The sequence below is a fragment of the Palaemon carinicauda genome, chromosome 8 (genome assembly GCF_036898095.1).
Source record: "Palaemon carinicauda isolate YSFRI2023 chromosome 8, ASM3689809v2, whole genome shotgun sequence".
In the NCBI taxonomy this organism is placed as follows: Eukaryota; Metazoa; Arthropoda; class Malacostraca; order Decapoda; family Palaemonidae; genus Palaemon; species Palaemon carinicauda.
Window position 1 is genome coordinate 153081637 of NC_090732.1, and position 19124 is coordinate 153100760.

General features: G+C 39.2%; 1 protein-coding gene across 1 annotated transcript in view; it reads left to right on the top strand.

The window, feature by feature from the left end:
• Positions 1 to 16219, top strand: part of LOC137646024 (NIF3-like protein 1) — a 152798-nt gene extending 136579 nt beyond the window's left edge. Inside the window, exons 8-9 of the mRNA XM_068379155.1 lie at positions 8163 to 8301; positions 15735 to 16219. Coding sequence (XP_068235256.1) covers positions 8163 to 8301; positions 15735 to 16003 — 408 coding nt within the window. The 3' untranslated portion in view covers positions 16004 to 16219. The remainder of the gene's footprint in view (positions 1 to 8162; positions 8302 to 15734) is intronic.
• The last annotated feature ends 2905 nt before the right edge of the window (positions 16220 to 19124 follow it).

Here is a 19124-nt window from a genome sequence, read left to right on the forward strand (position 1 = left end):
GTATTTAAGTTTAAGAAAGTAAAAAAATAAAACAATTTGTAAGTTTTAATAATGTTTATATGTTCGTCACTGACGAATATGTAAACACACCATCTTGGCAAAGATGTAAATAATATTAGTTTTTCAAAACAAATGTTTTTGGTGATAGAAGTTGTGATACTGTAGAGATAGAAATAATTTTATTTTTTTTTTTATTTTTACTTGAACACACAACCACAGTATGTGATTATACTGAGCGTATATGTTGTTAAGTCAATCCTTCCAAACTACTATGTAAGTAGTAAAATCATACAATGATTGAAATACAAGCAAAATTAAGGGAAAAAATAAGAACAGTGTTCCGCTTGTCCTTGGTGTGACCATGATCCCTGACCCAGTGCCAATGTTCCCCACCCCTTCCATGTGTCCTTCACCCTGACCCTTGTGCCAGGGGCCTAGGGTCTGTTCCTCCTCCCTCATTGTCAGTAATTGTGCCTCAGGCCCCTATTATTATGGAGTTGTGGGTCCTTGTGAGTGTGCCTTCCACTGTGACAGTGTGCCCCAGTATTGTGGCTCCTGTTGGAGCAACCTGTGTGATTTCTCTGCCCCGAGGAGTGTTATCATCAGCGGTCACTCAGACCTCAACTGCTCTGTCAGCAAAGCCAGCAAGAGGATGAAGTGTGTGTTTTTCTTCCTCCTCCTCTGACTCTGTTTCCGACTCTTCTTCTCAGATGAAATGGAAGAAGAGATTGAAGAAGTCCAGGAAGGTCAGTTGTAGTCACTGGGACATGGCTTCCCGCAATACCACCTCTCTTTCGGAAGGGGTTGACGGTACCCATATAGTTCTTCCTGCGGTGCCACACATAGTCTGTTCCAAGACTTGGGACACTTGCTCCTCCCTCTTTCAAAGAGTGGCTTTCAATAGAGGGAATCGTACCACTCAATGTCATACTTAAGCATATGAGCACTTTAGTAGGTAAAAAAATGTAGGGTGGTAGGCCTTGCTCTCTGGGCACAGTGCCATGGTTGACCCTCTGCTCCGACCCGTGGGGCCAAAGGCACAGTATGCCTTACCATTTGCCAGCAGATCACATACCAGGGATCACCTGTTTCCGTTGGCTTGGCTGGACCTTCGTCACCCCCCCATTACGTGCCTGATTCTGTAAAATGGTCATACTGGGGGCGGGGGGAGGGGGGGGAGTAGAATCTCTGGAGCGTGCTGGCTCACCGTCCCCTGTGGTAGAGGACAAGGGTGCTCAGGGGCAAGTTATATTTATGAAAGTCCTTCGGTTCATTCACGAGGTCAATGGCCTAGGGGAGGTGACCATCCACTCCGCTTTCATAGAGGACTTAGATAATTGATCAGCACTTTTGTGCTCCTCAAGGATCAAAGCCTTCATTGGAGTTGCCCTGGTCAGATCTTCTGAACCTTGCTTTGAACTGAGTGGATGATGAGATCTGTGGATCTGAAAATTCTCCTTGTTCTAGCTGGTCAAACAAGATCTTGCCACCCCCACTCTCTAGCAGGGATGGCAAAAAACCCAGCCTGAGCAGGTTTTTAAAAAAAACCTTGATTTTATTCGGTTAAATGCGGGTTATTTTACATTTTACTATTTTCATATCATCATCATCATCTATGCCTATTGACCCAAAGGGCCTCCGTTAGAGTTCACCCGTCATCCCTATCTTGAGCTTTTAATTCAGTACTTCATTGCTCATGTATTTCATGCTTCATAGTTCTCAGCTATGTAGGCCTGGGTCTTCCAACTCTTCTGGTGCCTTGTGGAGCACAGCTGAATGTTTGTTGAACTAATCTTTCTTAGGGAGTACAAAGAGCCATGCCCAAACCATCTCCATCTACCCCTCATCATGATCTCATCCACATATGGCACTCGAGTAATCTCTCATATAGTTTCATTTCTAATTTTGTCCTGCCATTTAGAACCCAATATCCTTCTGAGGGCTTTGTTCTAAAATCTACTAAATCTGTTGAAGATTGTTTCATTGTCAGACTATGACCCACATTCAAATAGTAACACCGATCTCACTAAACTGATGTATAGTCTGATTTTTATATGTAATTTCAGGTGATTTGATTTCCAAATTTTAATTAACCTAGCCATTGTCTGATTTTCTTTTTTCAATCTGTCACTAAACTCTAGTTCTAAAGACTTTATTGATCATAGTTCCTAAATATTTAAATAATTCTACCTCATTAATCCTTTTTCCTTCCAATGATATTTCATCTTCCATTGCATACTCCATTCTCAGCATCTCTGTCTTTCTTCTATATATCTTATGCCCAAACTTGTGTGATATTTCATGCATTCTGGTGAGCAAGCGTTGCAAATCTTATTGTGTTCTGCTAAAAAGGACAGTATCATCAGCATATTTTAGGTCTGCTAATTTCCTATCACCAATCCAGTCCAATCCTTTTCCACTATCTCCGACTGTTCTACGCATTACAAAATCCATGAGGAAGATAAATGATATAGGTGACAACACATTCCCTTGGAGTACTTCACTGTTAACTGGAAATTCATTTGGTAGGACTCCATTAACATTAACTTTGCACTTGGTATGCTCATGAACAGACTTAATCAAATTCACATATTTAACCCTTTTACCCCCAAATGACGTACTGGGACGTTTCACAAAACACATCCCTTTACCCCCATGGACGTACCAGTATGTCCTTGCAAAAAACTGCTATTTACAATTTTTTTTGCATATTTTTGATAATTTCTTGAGAAACTTCAGGCATTTTCCAAGAGAATGAGACCAACCTGAACTTTCTATGACGAAAATTAAGGCTGTTAGAGCAATTTAAAAAATATATACTGCAAAATGTGCTTGAAAAAAAAGTAACCCCTGGGGGTTAAGGGTTGGAAAGTTCCAAATAGCCGGGGGGTAAAAGGGTTAAGAGGACTCTTCACAAAATTGACCGGTGCACACTATCAAAGGCTTTTTTGTAGTCCACAAAAGTGGATTTCTATATTCTACACATTGCTGTACAGCATGTCTCAAAATGAAAATTTGGTCTGTGCCACTTCATTTATATTTTGTATTTCCTTATTGATTCTTTATCTTAACTATTTAAATTTATTAATATTTCTATGCCCTCAGTTTCATTTGTATTTCAGCTATCTACTTAAAATCCTTGAAAAGATTAAGAGAAAAATATAAAATTAAATTGAACATACATGCAAGTCTCTTATTAAGTGAAAGATCCTTTCCCAAGACCTACTTAAAGTCCATTCTGTACCAATAGTGCACTCCCATATTTCAAGGGTTAAGTCAGACGAGGACTAGGTATATATGGTAATTAAGACTTTTTTTAGGTTAAGCCTACCATGGGAAGTTTGGGAAACTGAAGTCACAGTTTTTTGACAGCAACCTTTTAAACAATTTTTTCCCCATTATCATTTATATATCTAATAATTTATTTATTCTCATTTGCTTATAGGTGGCATGTAAGTATGAGGTTTGTGTTTAAAGTTGCATACTTGCTGTCTTAAAATGGCCAATAAGTATTCTGACATACATCTTAAAATACCTAAAAATTATGTAATCTACTTTACTACAGTATACAATTACAAAGCGGTAAAGTACTAAAATTAGTTGGCAACTTGTACAGTAATTTGTTTGTTTCCCGGTCATGCCACTTTACCTATATAAAACAAGATACAACATGTATGATGATGTAACCGTTAAGAAAAACCACAAAGCCAAATGTCTAATGTATATGATGAAACTTGTATAGCTTTAAATGCCAGCATTCAAATGGAAACAGTGAACCTCATCCAACAATTGAAATTAGTGTGTACTGCCTTAAACACATTTCAGAGTTACCATTGTACTTTTGGGTGAGTGTGAAAGTTTGGCTAGACTTTCAGGAAGCTCGTGTTCTTCAACCTATCAAGGAATTGATAAAATAAACAATTTACAGTGTGTGACCCCCTTCATTTTGTTGCCTATCAGGCTCATCCCAAATCTCTAATATAAAGGGAAAAAAATATCCATTGATCAAGGTGTGGCAGTTGCATGGCTATCCTCAATTAATGCAGATTTTGTAACACCTTTGATGGCTTTGTCTATTGAAGATGAAGCAGCATATCCCAAATTAATATTGGCAGCCAAAGTAACAGAAACTTTCTTACCATCTAAGTGAATGAAAATAATGGGAGTAAATACAGAAAAAAATAAGTGGTCTGGTTACACTGCAATGTTGCAAGTTTACGCGAGAAATTGGTTCCCTGCCACCTTCTTCAGCATCATTTGAAAGAGTTTTTTCTTTTTTTGGTCAAATTCACAGTAGATTAAGAAACAGACCAGGTAATGAGAAAACTGCCAAGTTGGTGAAGTACAACAGTTTGCTCAAAAGAGAACTAGCAGATTGATAGTAAAGATAATGTATACTGACCTGAAGGAATTTTTAAAGTCCCTACAAGGTTATAAGCCTAATTAATTTCATTTTACCTGCTGTACATAAAATTAGAAAACTACTGATTGCTTTACACCTGTAAGAAAAAGAAAGCTCTTGTACTTTAGGTTGTGTTTTGTCATCTGGTACCTTTTTGTTTATTTTTACCAAATTACTTAAAATGCAGTGGTCCATTGAATTACTGTGTTGTAGCTCTTCGCTTAAATGCATCTTCCTTATTTTTGCATGGTTAGACCTATAAACGTTTAAGTTCTGTAATACCAAACACCAATGCCAAATTTGTTTACCTTTAGGCCCAAAGTAGTAAATGTAGCTATTTTTTTCCTAATTACATTACTTTTCAGTGTAAAATCATAACAAATACGTGATTTTATTTTATTCCTGTTTTTTTTTATAATTTACTGTATGTTCATACTGTACTTTATACTGTAACTATACAGTACAGTAATGCCCTGTTGCAGTAAAATCGTGGGACTTTCAGTTTACTTAGTAGGCCTAGGCTAATTCTTAGGTACCTTTTGTGCCTAGTCTGACTGTAAATCTGACTTACAACCCATCTCAGAAAGTGGTCTCACAGTAGGATACTTGCTTTAGTGTATTGTTATTATTATTATTATTACTAGCCAAGCTACAACCCTAGTTAGGGAAATTGTAATGTACTATATTATGTCTTCAAAAGTATACTGCACTGTTCTACTGTTCATTATGTACTGCACTAAAATTTGCACAATAGTGCTGTATATTATGGAAGCAGAAAACAGCTGAAAAAGGTAAAAAGCCTTTAATTTTTTTTAGATTAGAAAGCTATTCTAGTATATCTGCCATAATTTAAAAAAAGGAATTTTAAATATATTTGTTCTTTGAATTATGAATCATACTAAAAGTTACTCAATAGGACAATAATAATGGCTTATAGTAGCAGAAAATGGATAAAAACTTTAAAAAATCCTCCTGGGTTTTATAGATTAAAAAACCCAGCCTGGGTGGGCAAGTAGGTAGGTCCCCAGGTATCTACCCATGCCAACACTGGTCTCTAGACAGTGGAAATTTTACTCTGGCATGTGCATAGGGGTTTATTTTGCAGATTCTGTGGTAGGCCTTTTATCAGCTCTTATTGAATAGAAGTTTACAGGCCATCTTAATCTGATTTTGAATATCTTAAGCTGTTTGGTTGTCATCTTAGAGGCTACAGGTTTGTTTACTAATTTTACTTAACGTGGAGACCAGGTTGGTTCTTCTCTGGTTGGATCTGTTTCAAATTTCCCAAAGCATTTTGATTCATCTCCTTTGAGTAGAATTTTTGAGTTGGATAGGATCACTAGTGTTGTGGAGTAGATAACTAGCAGGACACACTTTGACACTTAAGTTTTACTTTGGCATGTTCATGGGGGTTTATTTTGCAGATTCTGTGGTACAAAGGTTTATCAATTCAAGTGCTTGTACTTTTGGATCAAGATGGCTCCTCAAGTCTTCACATGGGTGATGGATTAAGGGCATAATAGTGCTTTTATACTTTTTTAACTCCTCTATAGAATAGATTTGCATTCATCAGGTGTAGTAACTCAAACTTGTTGCGCACTCTAGTAGTCCTGGTTAATCTACAAGTCCCTTGTGGTTCCAACAAAGAGGATTCTATATTTGTGGATTTTCATAGCCCCACTTCTTTTTCAGTCTTCCCTTCGTTAAAGCGGTTTCAGTCCTTCCTGCATTTGTTGGAGAGTTTCGAGCAAGTGAAGAGGCTGTCGGTTCTTATGTTGAGGATCCTAAGGACCACGGCATCTCTCAAGAAGTTTGTTTTGCTGAATTATTTGAAAATGGTGGTTTTCCAGTTCCAGCTCAAACTGTCATTGGGGCAGGGTCTCCAATCCAAATATGACTTGCATTCTTCCAATTTAGAACCAGCTGGAACTGGTTGCGTAGTGGTACAACCCTCTTTGTTTATCTTACGGTGTCATTGGAGGTAACAGTCCCAGACATTTCCCTCTTCAACGATGCATCCCGGAAATGGTGAGGGTGTTACCATAGTTTATCTTCACCCTGTCAGGAATATGGATGGAAAGTAAATCTTGCCTTTACCTAAACTGCCTGGTATTTCTAGCAATATTTGAGGTGTTTCGGGCGCAGGAGTCACTGATGATGGGGAAGCATGGGCTGGTTTTTACAAACAGTGGCTACCTTCCTCTTGGTAATTGTAGAAGAGACACTTTAGCTATGATAAGCAGCTCTTCTAGGAGGACACTGTAAAGTCAAACTATTTTTCTCTAGTCTTCGGTAGTGTGGGTAGTGCCATAGCCTCTGTATCATGGTCCTCCACTGTCTTGGGTTAAGAGTTCTCTTGCTTGAGGGTACACTCGGGCACGCTATTCTATCTTGTTTATCATCCTCTTGTTTTTATGAAGTTTTTATAGATTATATATGATAGATATAATTTAATGTTGTTAATGATCTTAAAATAATTTATTTTGATTGTTATTACTTCTCATGTAGTTTATTTATTTCCTTGTTTCTTTTCCTCACTAGGCTATTTTTCCTTGTTTGAGCCCTTGGGCTTATAGCATCATGCTTTTCCAACTACTGTTGTAGCTTAACTAGTAATGATAATAATAATGATATTAACACCTCAAGGCTGGCTTACATGCAGGAGGGGACTTTGAGGTCAGAGCCATCGTTCAGCATAGTGGAAGGGTTATTGTCTTGTGGGTAACGACAGGGTATCCACCATTTCCCACAATTTATTCTACGGAAGTTGAACATGAACTGATAAATGCTTCTCTCTACCCTAAGAGTGTGTCAAAAAATTCTGAGATGGAGAGAGCTGTTTGTAGACACGTTTGCCACTTCACTTGCTGTCTCATTATTCCTTATCTACTGTAGATATTAATCTCTGGCACCATCGTTCAATTACATCTTTATGCATGTTGCAGAAGTTTTTTTTATTACGGACGATCCTTTGCATTCAGATCTTCCAAGTCAGCACTATCCTGCTTGTAAAACTAGGTTTACAGTTAATTCTAATAGTCATGCCTTCTCCATCATAAAGCTCAATACTACATTGTATTCTAGAAGTTTTTTTCTAGCTATGACCAAATTATGGAATGATCTTCCTAATCGGGCAGTTGAATCGGTGAAACTTCAAAAGTTCAAACTTGCAGTGAATGTTTTTTTATGTTCAAGTGGCTGACATAAGTCTCTCTTTATAGTTTATGCATGAAGATCTCTTTTATTATTGCTGTTCTTAAAATATTTTATATTAATTGTTCGTTACTCTTCTTGCAGTTTGTTTATTTCTTTATTTCCTTTCTTCACTGGGGAGCCCTTGGGCTTATAGCATCCTGCTTTTCCAACTAGGGTTGTAGCTTAGCTAGTAATAATAATCAAATATATTACTAGAGCAGCTAAAAACTTAAATTCCTTGTGCATTTTTTTTATTTTAGTGTTTACCATAAGTAAAATTGCCATTAATTTATTTTAATGATCTATCTGATATTTTGATAAAACATTAAGCATTGGTACTTTAAAGCCATGCTTAGTGAACTGCATATTTTATCGAGCGAAGTTGCAAAATGTGTCGTCATGGGAAATGAAGAGAAGGTAAGTTTCTGCTTAGTGACTTCTGACCAAAAATCACCAAAATTGGGTCACACAACCTTTGTTGCATATTGTAGCAAAAATTAAGATTCTTTATTGATGAATCATCTTTCCATTTTTAAACTGAATAGTATTTCTATTCTCTTTGTAGGTTCCTTTAGATGGTTATGGAATGGGTAGAAAATGCAACTTATCTTCACCGGTAACATTAAAGGAAGCAGTTGACAAAGTAAAATCTCATCTCAACTTGCCTTATGTAAGGTTAGCCTTAGCACATGGAGCAACATCTGGTAAGTTATTTTATTATCTCCGTTAATTTTACCTTCAAATAGAGAAAGCTATATAATGTAAGATCCAGCTTGACGACCTCGGAAGGAAAGTCGATAACAAATTTTCTCTTGCTGTTATTCCTCCTCCTCCTCCTCCCCCCCCCACCACAACTGCTAAATTGCCATTCATTGAATCTTGGCCTTACTAAGAATTTTCTCGTGTGCCCCCTCACAATGTAAGTGTCGTTTTTGGTTTGGTAGTTGGTTTAGTGTATATTTGCTTATCAATATTACTTGCATATAAGTTTTCAGGTGATTGTTTACAGAGATATTGTCTTAAATGCAAAGCAATTGAGTTATATTTAAACAGTCGATGCCCACTCGTCATGTGTTCTTTGCTTCGACTCCGATTGCTCTTTAGCCATTTGTTCCCTTCAATTAGTAGACAGTGATGACAATAATGCCAATGGCTATCTTGAATTAGCTAAGGTTAGGCTGAAAGAAAGCATTGTTAAGCACAAGCAAAGACATTCTAGTAGGTCTAGCAAATCCAATCAGAGTATATTGATGATATCTTAGAATGTTTGTGAAATTTCTATGCCAGGAGTTGCTCATAACACAGTAGACAATAATATAAAATTAGATCTTTCTAATAGAGTAGACATTCTTTCTGATTAAATGGGTTGAGTTTTAGGTTTGATTAATAATTTCCTAAACTCCTCTGTTGTTGTTACCTATGATTTTAATGAGTCAACAATTTTGAAGGTATACTCTGATAAACCAGCTAGTCTAACTTTACCATTAACAGTAAGTATTGTACAGTACTAGTGTTTCTTTGTCTAATATCCCTCAGAGTAATGATGCTTGTTATGTTCAGAATTTGGTTCCTGGTATGTAAATGAATACCTTTGGTCGAGGAGTTATAATACACCCAGAGTTGCATATTTCCACATCCTTGTTCGTCTCCAGTTAAGGACATTCCTGTTTTGTTCCTAGACAAAATATTTATTAATTCACTTGTACAGGTGGCTTTATCTTTAGCAATTTGGATACTATTCGATCTGGAAAACTCTTCCAAGGAAAAGTTGCTCAGGTCTCAGTCACTGCTCTTGAACCTTTTAAGTCTTCTGAAGATTTCTTTCAATCTTCAGAAACTCAATTGATTACCTGTTTGAGTATGAGATTGAATAGCACTAGTTCCTTTTGGGGCTTTTTCGAGAGAGAAGAGTATTGTGCAGTCATTTTAGGAATCACACAATGCTTTCAGAACAGGGTTACTTCAGACAACTCAAATAATAATAAGGCTTCGGGGAGCTATGGCTTCTCTGGTGAAGTTTGTTTTTCTGGGACATCTACCAATGAGATTTACAGAATCACTGCTCTCAGTTGTGAGACAGGACCTTAAATCCCATTAAGGTACTAATGAATTCATGGCCAGATATGACCTATTAGATTTGATTCAATGGTGGTGTCAGTCTTAAAGCTCTTATCCCAGATCTTTCTCTTCTAGTAGGCATCAAACCAGGGTTGGGGTGCATTCTTGAATGACATTCCTATATTCGGTAAGTCTAATCATTAAGAGTTCTCATTCAGGTGGAACAGAGGGTAATAGAATTGGTCATAGCAGTTTACTTGGACAATACCACTGTCCTAGCATACATTCAAATGCAAGGAGGTACAAAGTAGATTTCTGGTAGCAAACCAATTACATCAGTGGACAGAAACAAAAATTTCATGGTTGTTACCTCAGTTTATTTTAGGAAAGTTTATCATTTTGGTTAATCAGTTGAGCAGAATAGGTTAGGTTCTACCAAACGAGTGATCTCTCCATCCCCTATTGTGTCACAAAATATGAAAGATGAGAGGAAGGCCAAATATGTACGTTTGCAACAAGGTTCAACAATGAGATATATGTGTTTGCTCTCCAATACTAGATCCAAGAGCTTGGGAATTGGGTGTAATTATGTCTTTGCTCTCCAATGCCAGATCCAAGGGCTTGGGAAGTGGATGTAATGTTACATGATTGGAAGAGGCTAAACTTTAATGCCTTTCTTCTCGTAGCAATGATCTGGATGGTTATCCACAAGTTCAGGGAATCTCTAAACACAAGGATGACTTTCGTAGCTCCCTTCTGAACTCCAAGACCTTGATTTCCTGATCTTTAGCCACTACTAACAATAGGTCAAGAATTTTACTACTCAGACAAGGTCTACTCAAGCAGCCAACATCTCATATTTTACCTCCAAAACCTACATCCTACAGATAGCTGTTTGGAAATTGTTAACTGTATTTTAGGAGCAAAAGGGTTTTCAAGGTCCTAACCATTGACTTTAGTCAAAAAAAAAATGTCAACTGGCAAACTTTTATCAGAATCAGCAGCAAACTTACGGTTGGTGAGGTAATAGAGGAATTTGTGTACATAAATAAGTTCTTATGTCTCTCTTTATATAAGAATTTGTCAATCTTCTATCAAGGATCAGAAATTGTTGTTAAGTTTGGTCTGTAAACACATTTGATTAGACTTATCCACTGATGTTATATTGAACTTCTCTAGCAACACTGATTCCACCGCCATATTAGGAAGATCATGTCTCAGTTTGGTCACAGGCATAAAATCAAGATTATTTGATAAAGAAGCTTAAATGAACTTTAATATTTTTACAAAAACATATAAAATTTGACAGAAAAGACGTAAGGTATATCATTCTATTTCTCCAATACAGTTATATAATACAGTTATTTAAGACTTTCATTACAGAATTATAAAGCCCCTTTGGATATTCAAATTAAGTGGATTTGTTTTAAGCTTCTTAAGAAATCCAGTTTATGAACCTTTGGACACAAATTAATTTGAAGAAATTAACTCTCAAAACCATATTCCGTTAGCATTAGTTATATCAAAGAGAATCAGTAAGTAATCACTATCTAAAATGTTGGTTTTGGTCAGGGTCAGGAGATTCTATCTCTTACTTTATTTTAGAGCCAAAATTTATAGATTAAAGAGTCAACCTAGCAGTTGTACCCTTCCTTCTTTGTCCAGTAAACAAGGATTTTGAAGACTGGTTTATAATTTTATGCCTCGTAAGAGCTGTTAAGGTAAATTTGAATAGAACTGCTAATATTAGTTTTCCTAATAGATCATTGTTAAAAAGTGCAATATTATCCTTGTTAAAAGAGCTCATTCCACATAATATAGTATTAAAAATTCAAAGCATATATCAGAATGGTAGCTACATCTCTTTAATTTTGTTAAATATTTGTCCTTAAAGAAAGTTCTGACAGTGGCTCAGAGCAAAGTTAACTCTGTTTTTGCTAATCATTACTTAAAGAGCTGTATGTAATGTAAAATTTAAGATGTATTTGGTCTTTGCCTTCTATTTTCAACTTTAAATGGCTTTATATAAATATACAGTATTGTTTGTATTATTTGTATTAAAGTAAGTTTTGGCACAGAGAACAGGCATGTTAGCCAGAAGTTATAAGGCAGATGTCAGGAGTTCTGATGCCTACTCCAATTGTGCTGGTTCTCTCAAACTCATAAAATGCCCACAACTATTAAAGTAGCATGATTAGTTGCTTACCCAGAAAGGTAATATGGTAATAATGTTGCAATTAAATTTGGTCAATTAGGCTCCGTCCACACAACCGAACATTGTTCAGCGAACTGTGTTTCTTGTTGAGCAAAGTTCGGTAAAGGTGTTTATGCTTGGGTCCAAATGATGACAGTTGAGCAGCAAGAGTGATTGTTATACAGGTAACATGAAAATAACATTTGTACCAAAAAAAAAAGAAAAACAAAAATTATCTTGTGTATTGTTACAGTATTGCTGTGTGCTAGAAAAAAGGGAAGAAGAAATTTTGGTGCCTAGTGTGTTTGCAATGGAGACAAAATTAGTCGTGTATTATGGTTCTACAGGAGTTATACAGCGAATCAGAACTAGATTTCATAAATTACGTGAGAATGGATCCAAATAAGTTTTACAATGTTGTCTCTAAACTCGAACCTACAATCACCAAACAGGATACAATTATACAGAACTACAATAAACATCACAAAGATTTCTAAGCAGAGTTTGTGTAAAATTATACCCAAAACTTGCAGAGATCTATGAAGGCCTAAGAAAATAGGTTACTTCGACTTGCTAATTTGCCACATTTCTTGCCCGTAACCTCTTGTGTTGTCTGCGGGAAAGAGCTAGTTTTTGTTTTACCTCATCTTCAATAACATTATAAATAATAATGTCCAGTTATTTTAGAAATTGCTGCAACTTGTCATTCATTGTAGATTACGCCAACATAAAGTTGGAAAAAAAAAATGCATCACGATCTCGATAAGCATCGCCCCACACATCCCAATGGCTGAAAGGGTGTAGTTTATACAACTATCAAGATCAAAGTTGCCTCATGCTATAAATAAAACTTTAACATGTTTAGACTTGAAAGTAGAGTATAGAAAAAATGGTATATTATTGGCATTGGTGAAAAACGTAACTTCGTACGTTAGGCAATGACATCTTCCCAGTCTTGACCACCGAGCACAGCTCTCGTTACTTCAGTAATCATACGTAAAAACCTATACCGAACGTTGCTCGCTGCGTCTGCGCTTCTAATGTTACCTGAAACAAAGTTCGTCCCTGTGGATGGAGTCTTATTGATGATTTTATAATAAAAAAATTGCTTGATGCCAAAATAAACATGATATATAAACTGATCAGACTGCAGTTGCATATTAGTTTATTGTATAATCTCTAACAAATTTATAACATGTGACTTGAATGCTACCGTGGGTGCTGGAGAGGTAGAAGGTGTCATTGGGAAGTATGGTGTACCAGGTGAAAATTTGAGTGGTGAGAGACTGGTAGATATGTATGTTGAGCAAGAGATGGTGATAAGTTCTAGCTTTTGCAAAAAGAAAGATAAAAACAAGTACAGTATACATGGGTAAGAGTGGCAAATGGAAGAGTGGTAGAAAGGTTGTTAATGGATTATGTGTTGATAACTAAAAGAATGTTTGGAAGATTGAAAGACGTGCACGTGTTTAGGGGTACGGCTAATGGTATGTCTGATCATTTTTTGGTGGAAGGAAAATTAGTTGTAGCAAAAGAGTGGAGGAATAGAGTAGGTGGATGTAAAAGGGAGCTAGTGAGGGTTGAAGAGCTAATAAAACCGGGGGTAAAAAGTAAATATCAAGAAAGGTTAAAAATGGCATATGACGAAGTGAAAGTAAGAGAAACTGGTAATTTAGAGTTGTGAAAGTTAGTAAAAGAAAATTTTGTTGGGATTGCAAGTGATGTGTTTGGCAAGTAGTTTGTTGGAGGCAGCATGAGGAAAGGCAGTGAATGGTGGAATGAAGAAGTGAAGGTAAAAGTGGAAGAGAAAAAAAGGGCTTTTGAAGATTGGCTGCAGAGTAATAGTGTAGAGAAGTATGAAAGACATAGAGAAAAATGTGGAAGTAAAGCGCAAGTTAAGTGAGGTAAAGAGGGCAGCTGACCTGAGGTGGGGTCAGGGATTGGGTCATTCATATGAAGAGAATAGGAAGAAAGTTTTGGAAAGAAGTGAAGAGAGTAAGGGAGGCTGGTTCAAGAATTGAAGAGACAGTGAAAGATGGAAATGGAAGGTTGTTAAAAGGAGAGGAGGCAAGGAAAAGATGGGCGAAATATTTTGAAAGTTTACTGAATGTTGAGGATAATAGAGAGGCAGATAAAATTGCTGTTGCAGGTGTTGAGGTACCGGTGATGGGAGGTGAGAATGAGAGAGAGATTACAAGAGAGGAAGTGAGGAGAGCACTAGATGAAACCAGAGTAGGAAAAGCAGCTGAGACTGTACTTGAATGGTTGGTGAGATTGTTTAATATGTCTTGTGTTGTCAATGGTACCAGTAGATTGGGTTTGTGCGTGTATTGTACCACTATATAAGGGTAAAGGAGAGATGTGCATGAGTGTTATAATTCAAGGGGTATTAGTTTTTTGAGTGTAGTTGGAAAAGTGTATGGTAGAGTACTGATCAATAGGATTAAGGATAAAACTGAGAATGCAATCTTAGAAGTACAGGGTGGTGTTAGAAGAGGAAGGGGTTGTATGAATCGGATTTTTACAGTTAGGCAGATATGCGAGAAATATTTAGCAAAAGGTAAGGAGGTGGTGGAAGGTTGTTGCAAGCAGTGAAAAGTTTCTACAAAGATAGTAAAGTGTGTGTTAGGACAGGAAATGAAGTGAGCGATTGGTTTCCAGTGAGAGTGGGGCTGAGACAGGGATGTGTGATGTCGCCGTGGTTGTTTAACTTGTATGTTGATGGAGTGGTGAGAGAGGTGAATGCTCGAATGCTTGGACGAGGATTGAAACTGGTAGACAAGAATTACCATGAATGGGACGTAAATCAGTTGTTGTTTGCGGATGATAGTGTACTGGTTGCAGTCGCGGAAGAGAAGCTTGGCCGATTAGTGACAGAATTTGGAAGGGTGTGTGAGAGAAGGAAGTTGAGAGTTAATGTGGGTAAGAGTAAGGTTATGAGATGCATGAGAAGAGACGGTGGTGCGAGGTTAAATGTCATGTTGAATGGAGAGTTACTTGCGGAGGTGGATCAGTTTTAGTACTTGGGTCTGTTGTTGCAGCAAATGGTGGAGTGGAAGCAGATGTACGTCAGAGAGTGAATGAAGGATGCAAAGTGTTGAGGGCAGTTAAGGGAGTAGTAAAAAATAGAGGGTTGGGCATGAATGTAAAAAGAGTGCTGTATGAAAAAGTGATTGTACCAACTGTGATGTATGGATCGGAGTTGTGGGGAATGAAAGTGACGGTGAGACAGAAATTGAATGTGTTTGAGATGAAGTGTCTAAAGAGTATGGCTGGTGTATCTCGAGTAGATAGGGTTAGGAACGAAGTAGTGAGGGTGAGAACGGGTATAAGAAATGAGTTGCAGCTTGAGCAGATATGAATGTCTTGAGGTGGTTTGGCCATATTGAGAGAATGGAAAATGGCTGTCTTCTAAAGGTGATGACTGCAAGAGATGATGGGAGAAGTACAAGAGGAAGGCCAAGGTTTGGGTGGATGGATGGAGTGAAGAAAGCTTTGGGTGATAGGAGGATAGATGTGAGAGGGGCAAGAGAGCATGATTGAAATAGGAATGAATGGCGAGCAATTGTGACGCAGTTCCGGTAGACCCTGCTGCTTCCTCTGGTGCCTTGGATGACCATGGAGGTAGCAGTAGTAGGGGATTCAGCATTATGAAGCTAAATCTGTGGTGGATAACGAGGGAGGGTGGGCTGTGGCACCCTAGCAATACCAGCCGAACTCAGTTGAGTCCCTTGTCAGGCTGGGAGGGATATAGAGAGGAGAGGTCCCCCTTTTTTTGTTTCATTTGTTTGATGTCAGCTACCCCACAAAATTGGGGGAAGTGCCTTGGTATATGTATGTATTTATAACATGTAAGATTTAACAATTAAGTCGTTCTCTTTACAGATTCATTAATCAGGAGTGTTGCAGTCTGTGCTGGTTCTGGGTCATCAGTACTTCGTGGATCCAAAGTAGATTTATGGCTTACCGGAGAAATGTCTCACCATGAAGTACTTGATGCTACTCATCAGGGTATATCCGTTGTACTCACTGATCATTCTAACACTGAAAGAGGCTACCTTAAAGTGTTGAAGCCTCGTCTTATGGAGTTATTTGATCAAAAGATACAAATAATAATTTCTGAGAGAGACAGAGATCCTCTTCAAGTTGTGTAGACAGTAATATTACACTTCAGAATATCATAATGTCCTGGTGCTTCTTTTTTACATGCCGTGCATGGATATTGGTTGATACCTGTGCATTTATAGATTTTTTCCCAAACCACTAGCCAATATTTTCTGTCAAGGTAAATCGGTTTCATATTCAAAATGCAATGTTCAAACCCAATATGTTTTGTATTTTAGGCTTAACTAATTATATTGAAAACTAACCATGACAAGCATTATTGTCCAAGCCAAATTATTATTTATATTGAAAACTAACCATGATAAGCATTATTGTCCAAGCCAAATTATTATTTGCTCCAAAAGTTCCCATTTTACTTATGTTATAACTACATGCAGTACTTTAAACATCAAAAATTTTAAGTAATTTTTATTTTTCCTAACATACTTACCGAGAACTACTTTCTTTTGGAGTCACTTGTGATCTCTCTTTCTCGACCAAGGTTTTTCGCGCCGTTACCCCCCTACTCCGTTCTCTTCATAGGCCTACCCCCGCCGCCAAGGAATGCGCCCCGAGAGCAGGTCACTGCCTCTCTGGGTCATTCTCCTCATTAAGTTCGTCGTATAGCCCAACCTGGCAATGGAAGGATGGCACTCGGGGACGGAAGGGAGGGCCATTACCTGAAAGTAGTTCTCGTTAAGTATGTTAGGAAAAATAAAAATTACTTAAAATTTTTGATTTGTTCCAACACAAAATACTTACCGAGAACTACTTTCTTTTGGAGACTTATACTTTAGGAGGCGGGAGTGTTATTCTGACACTTGACTTGGCACGCAGGGCCAAGAGGGCTATGGAATGCGGGGGCCTATCAGAGTGCGGGAGTGAGGGTAGCTGCGCAACCTTACGCTATTATCTAAGACTCACCTCTTGAAAAATTCTTCTGACGATTTCCCCCGAAGTGTAGTCGCGAAGAATGTGTTCATCTTTGGGGACAGCCTGTAACCTCCTAAGAGGAGAGCCAGAGAGCGGGTAGGCGATAAGGAGGGCTTCGCACTCGCTCCTATCGGAGGATAGCCCCGCAAGAGCCTCTGGCCTCACCCCTACACTGCTTGGAGGGCGGCAATGACTGCCCCAATGGAGAACCAGCTTCCTTGTAGGATCTGGCGATCACCTGTCTCAACCCGAAGGAGATGGTGTCTTGGAAACTTGTTTCTTATTAATACCTGTGGAAACGAAGAGGCTCTTGATATCCGGTCGGAGATGCGCTGTCCTTTCCAGGTATTTTCTAATTGTTCGCACTGGTCACAATTTTAAGTCTTCTACATTACCTGTCTTATGGATGGCAGGAATCGAGAAACCTTCAAAACTCGGGTCCCAGACTGCCGGGTTTTGAGTCTTGGCCACAAAAGAAGGTACGAACTTGAAGGATACTTCTTTCCACCCCTTTGAGAGAGAGACGTCGAATGACAGACCATGGATCTCACCCACTCTCTTAGCGGACGCCAAGGCCAGCAAGAAGACGGCCTTGAGGGTGAGATCTTTGTCCACGATATCCTTCAAGGGTTCAAAGGGGGAACGACACATCATCTTCCGGACCTTGCCTAAGTCCCACTGGGGCACCTTTCCCGCCTGAGGGGGGGGCAAGACTGCTCGAAGCTTTTGACAAGCATCGCTATGTGTCTCGAGGCCCCCAGGTCGATGTCCTTCAGGAGGAAGACTTGGCCTAAGGCAGCCCGAACCCCTTTTATGGCTGGGATTGACATCCCTGCTTTGTCCCTGAGAAACACCAGAAAATCTGCTATGTCTGGGATAGAGGCCTTAAGAGGTCTAATGTGCCTCTTAGAGCACCACTTCGTGACGGAGGTCCATTTTGTCTGGTAGACCGCGGCTGACAACTTTCTCAGGAATAGAGACATTCTCTTAGCCGTGGAGGAAGAATATCCTTCTTTCTTCAGGAGCCGCTCTTTAGTCTTCAGTCGTGAAGACGTAGGGAGAGTGGGCTGTCGTGGAGCTTGAGAAAGTGAGGCTGGTGCAGAAGGTCTGACCTGACGGACAGAGGCCACGGCGGTTGACTCGATAGATCTTTTAGATCCGCAAACCACTCTCTCTCTCCGGCCACCAGGGCGCTACCAAAGTCATCTTTAGGTTTCGGGCCGTCTTTACTCTGTTGAGCCGTTGTCTTATCAACGTGAAAAGGGGGAAAAGCGTACACATCCAGATTGTCCCACTTGTGCTGAAAAAAGTCTTCTAAGGCTGCTTTCGGGTCTGGTACAGGGGAGCAATAGACTGGGAGTTGGGCGTTGAGGTTGTTGCAAAGAGGTCAACCACCGAGGAACCCAGCGTTGAATGATGAGCTTGGCTATTCCTGGGAGAAGGGACCATTCTGTCCCTACTATCTGGCCCATTCTGCTGAGGCCGTCGGGCAGACCGTTTTTCTTCCCGGGAATGAACCTTGCTAACATCACCACTTGATTTTCTTCCGCTCAATCTAGACTCTCTATGGTTAGATCGCACAACTCCTTCGATTACAAGTACCCTGCTTCCTTATGTATGCCACTACCGTGGCGTTGTCGCACATCCACGCCACGGTGTTCCCCTTTAGCAGACTTGCGAAGTGTAGGCACGCCTTCTGGACTGCTTCCAACTACAGGACATTGATGTGGAGTTGCCTCTCCCCTTCCAACCAGGTCTCTCGTGCCGTTTCGTCGAGGAGAAGGGCTCCCCATCCCTGGTTGGAGGCGTCTGTGAACAGTAGTAACTCGGGAGGGCCGGTCCCGAAGGTTGTCCCCTTGAGTGAGTTCGACTGGCAATGCCACCATTCTAGGGAGGGTCTCGTGTTTGGGAGGACTGGGATTAGTACCTGCTGTGAATCCGTCTGTCACCAGAGGTTCCTGAGATTCCATTGGATGGATCTGAGCCTTACCCTCCCTTGTGGAACTAGGTTCTCCAATGAGACCAGGTGGCCTATCAGCCTCTGCCAGTCTTTCGCCCTCCTGGGGTGTTCTGACAGGAACGGCTGACTAATGTGCCTGAGGTTTCTTATCTTATCCTCCGAAGGGAAAATTTTCCCCGAATGATGTCTAATGTCATTCCCAAGTAGTTCATTCCGGTGGATGGGGATAGATTTGACTACTTCGGGTTGATTACGATCCCCAGATCCTTGCAAAACTG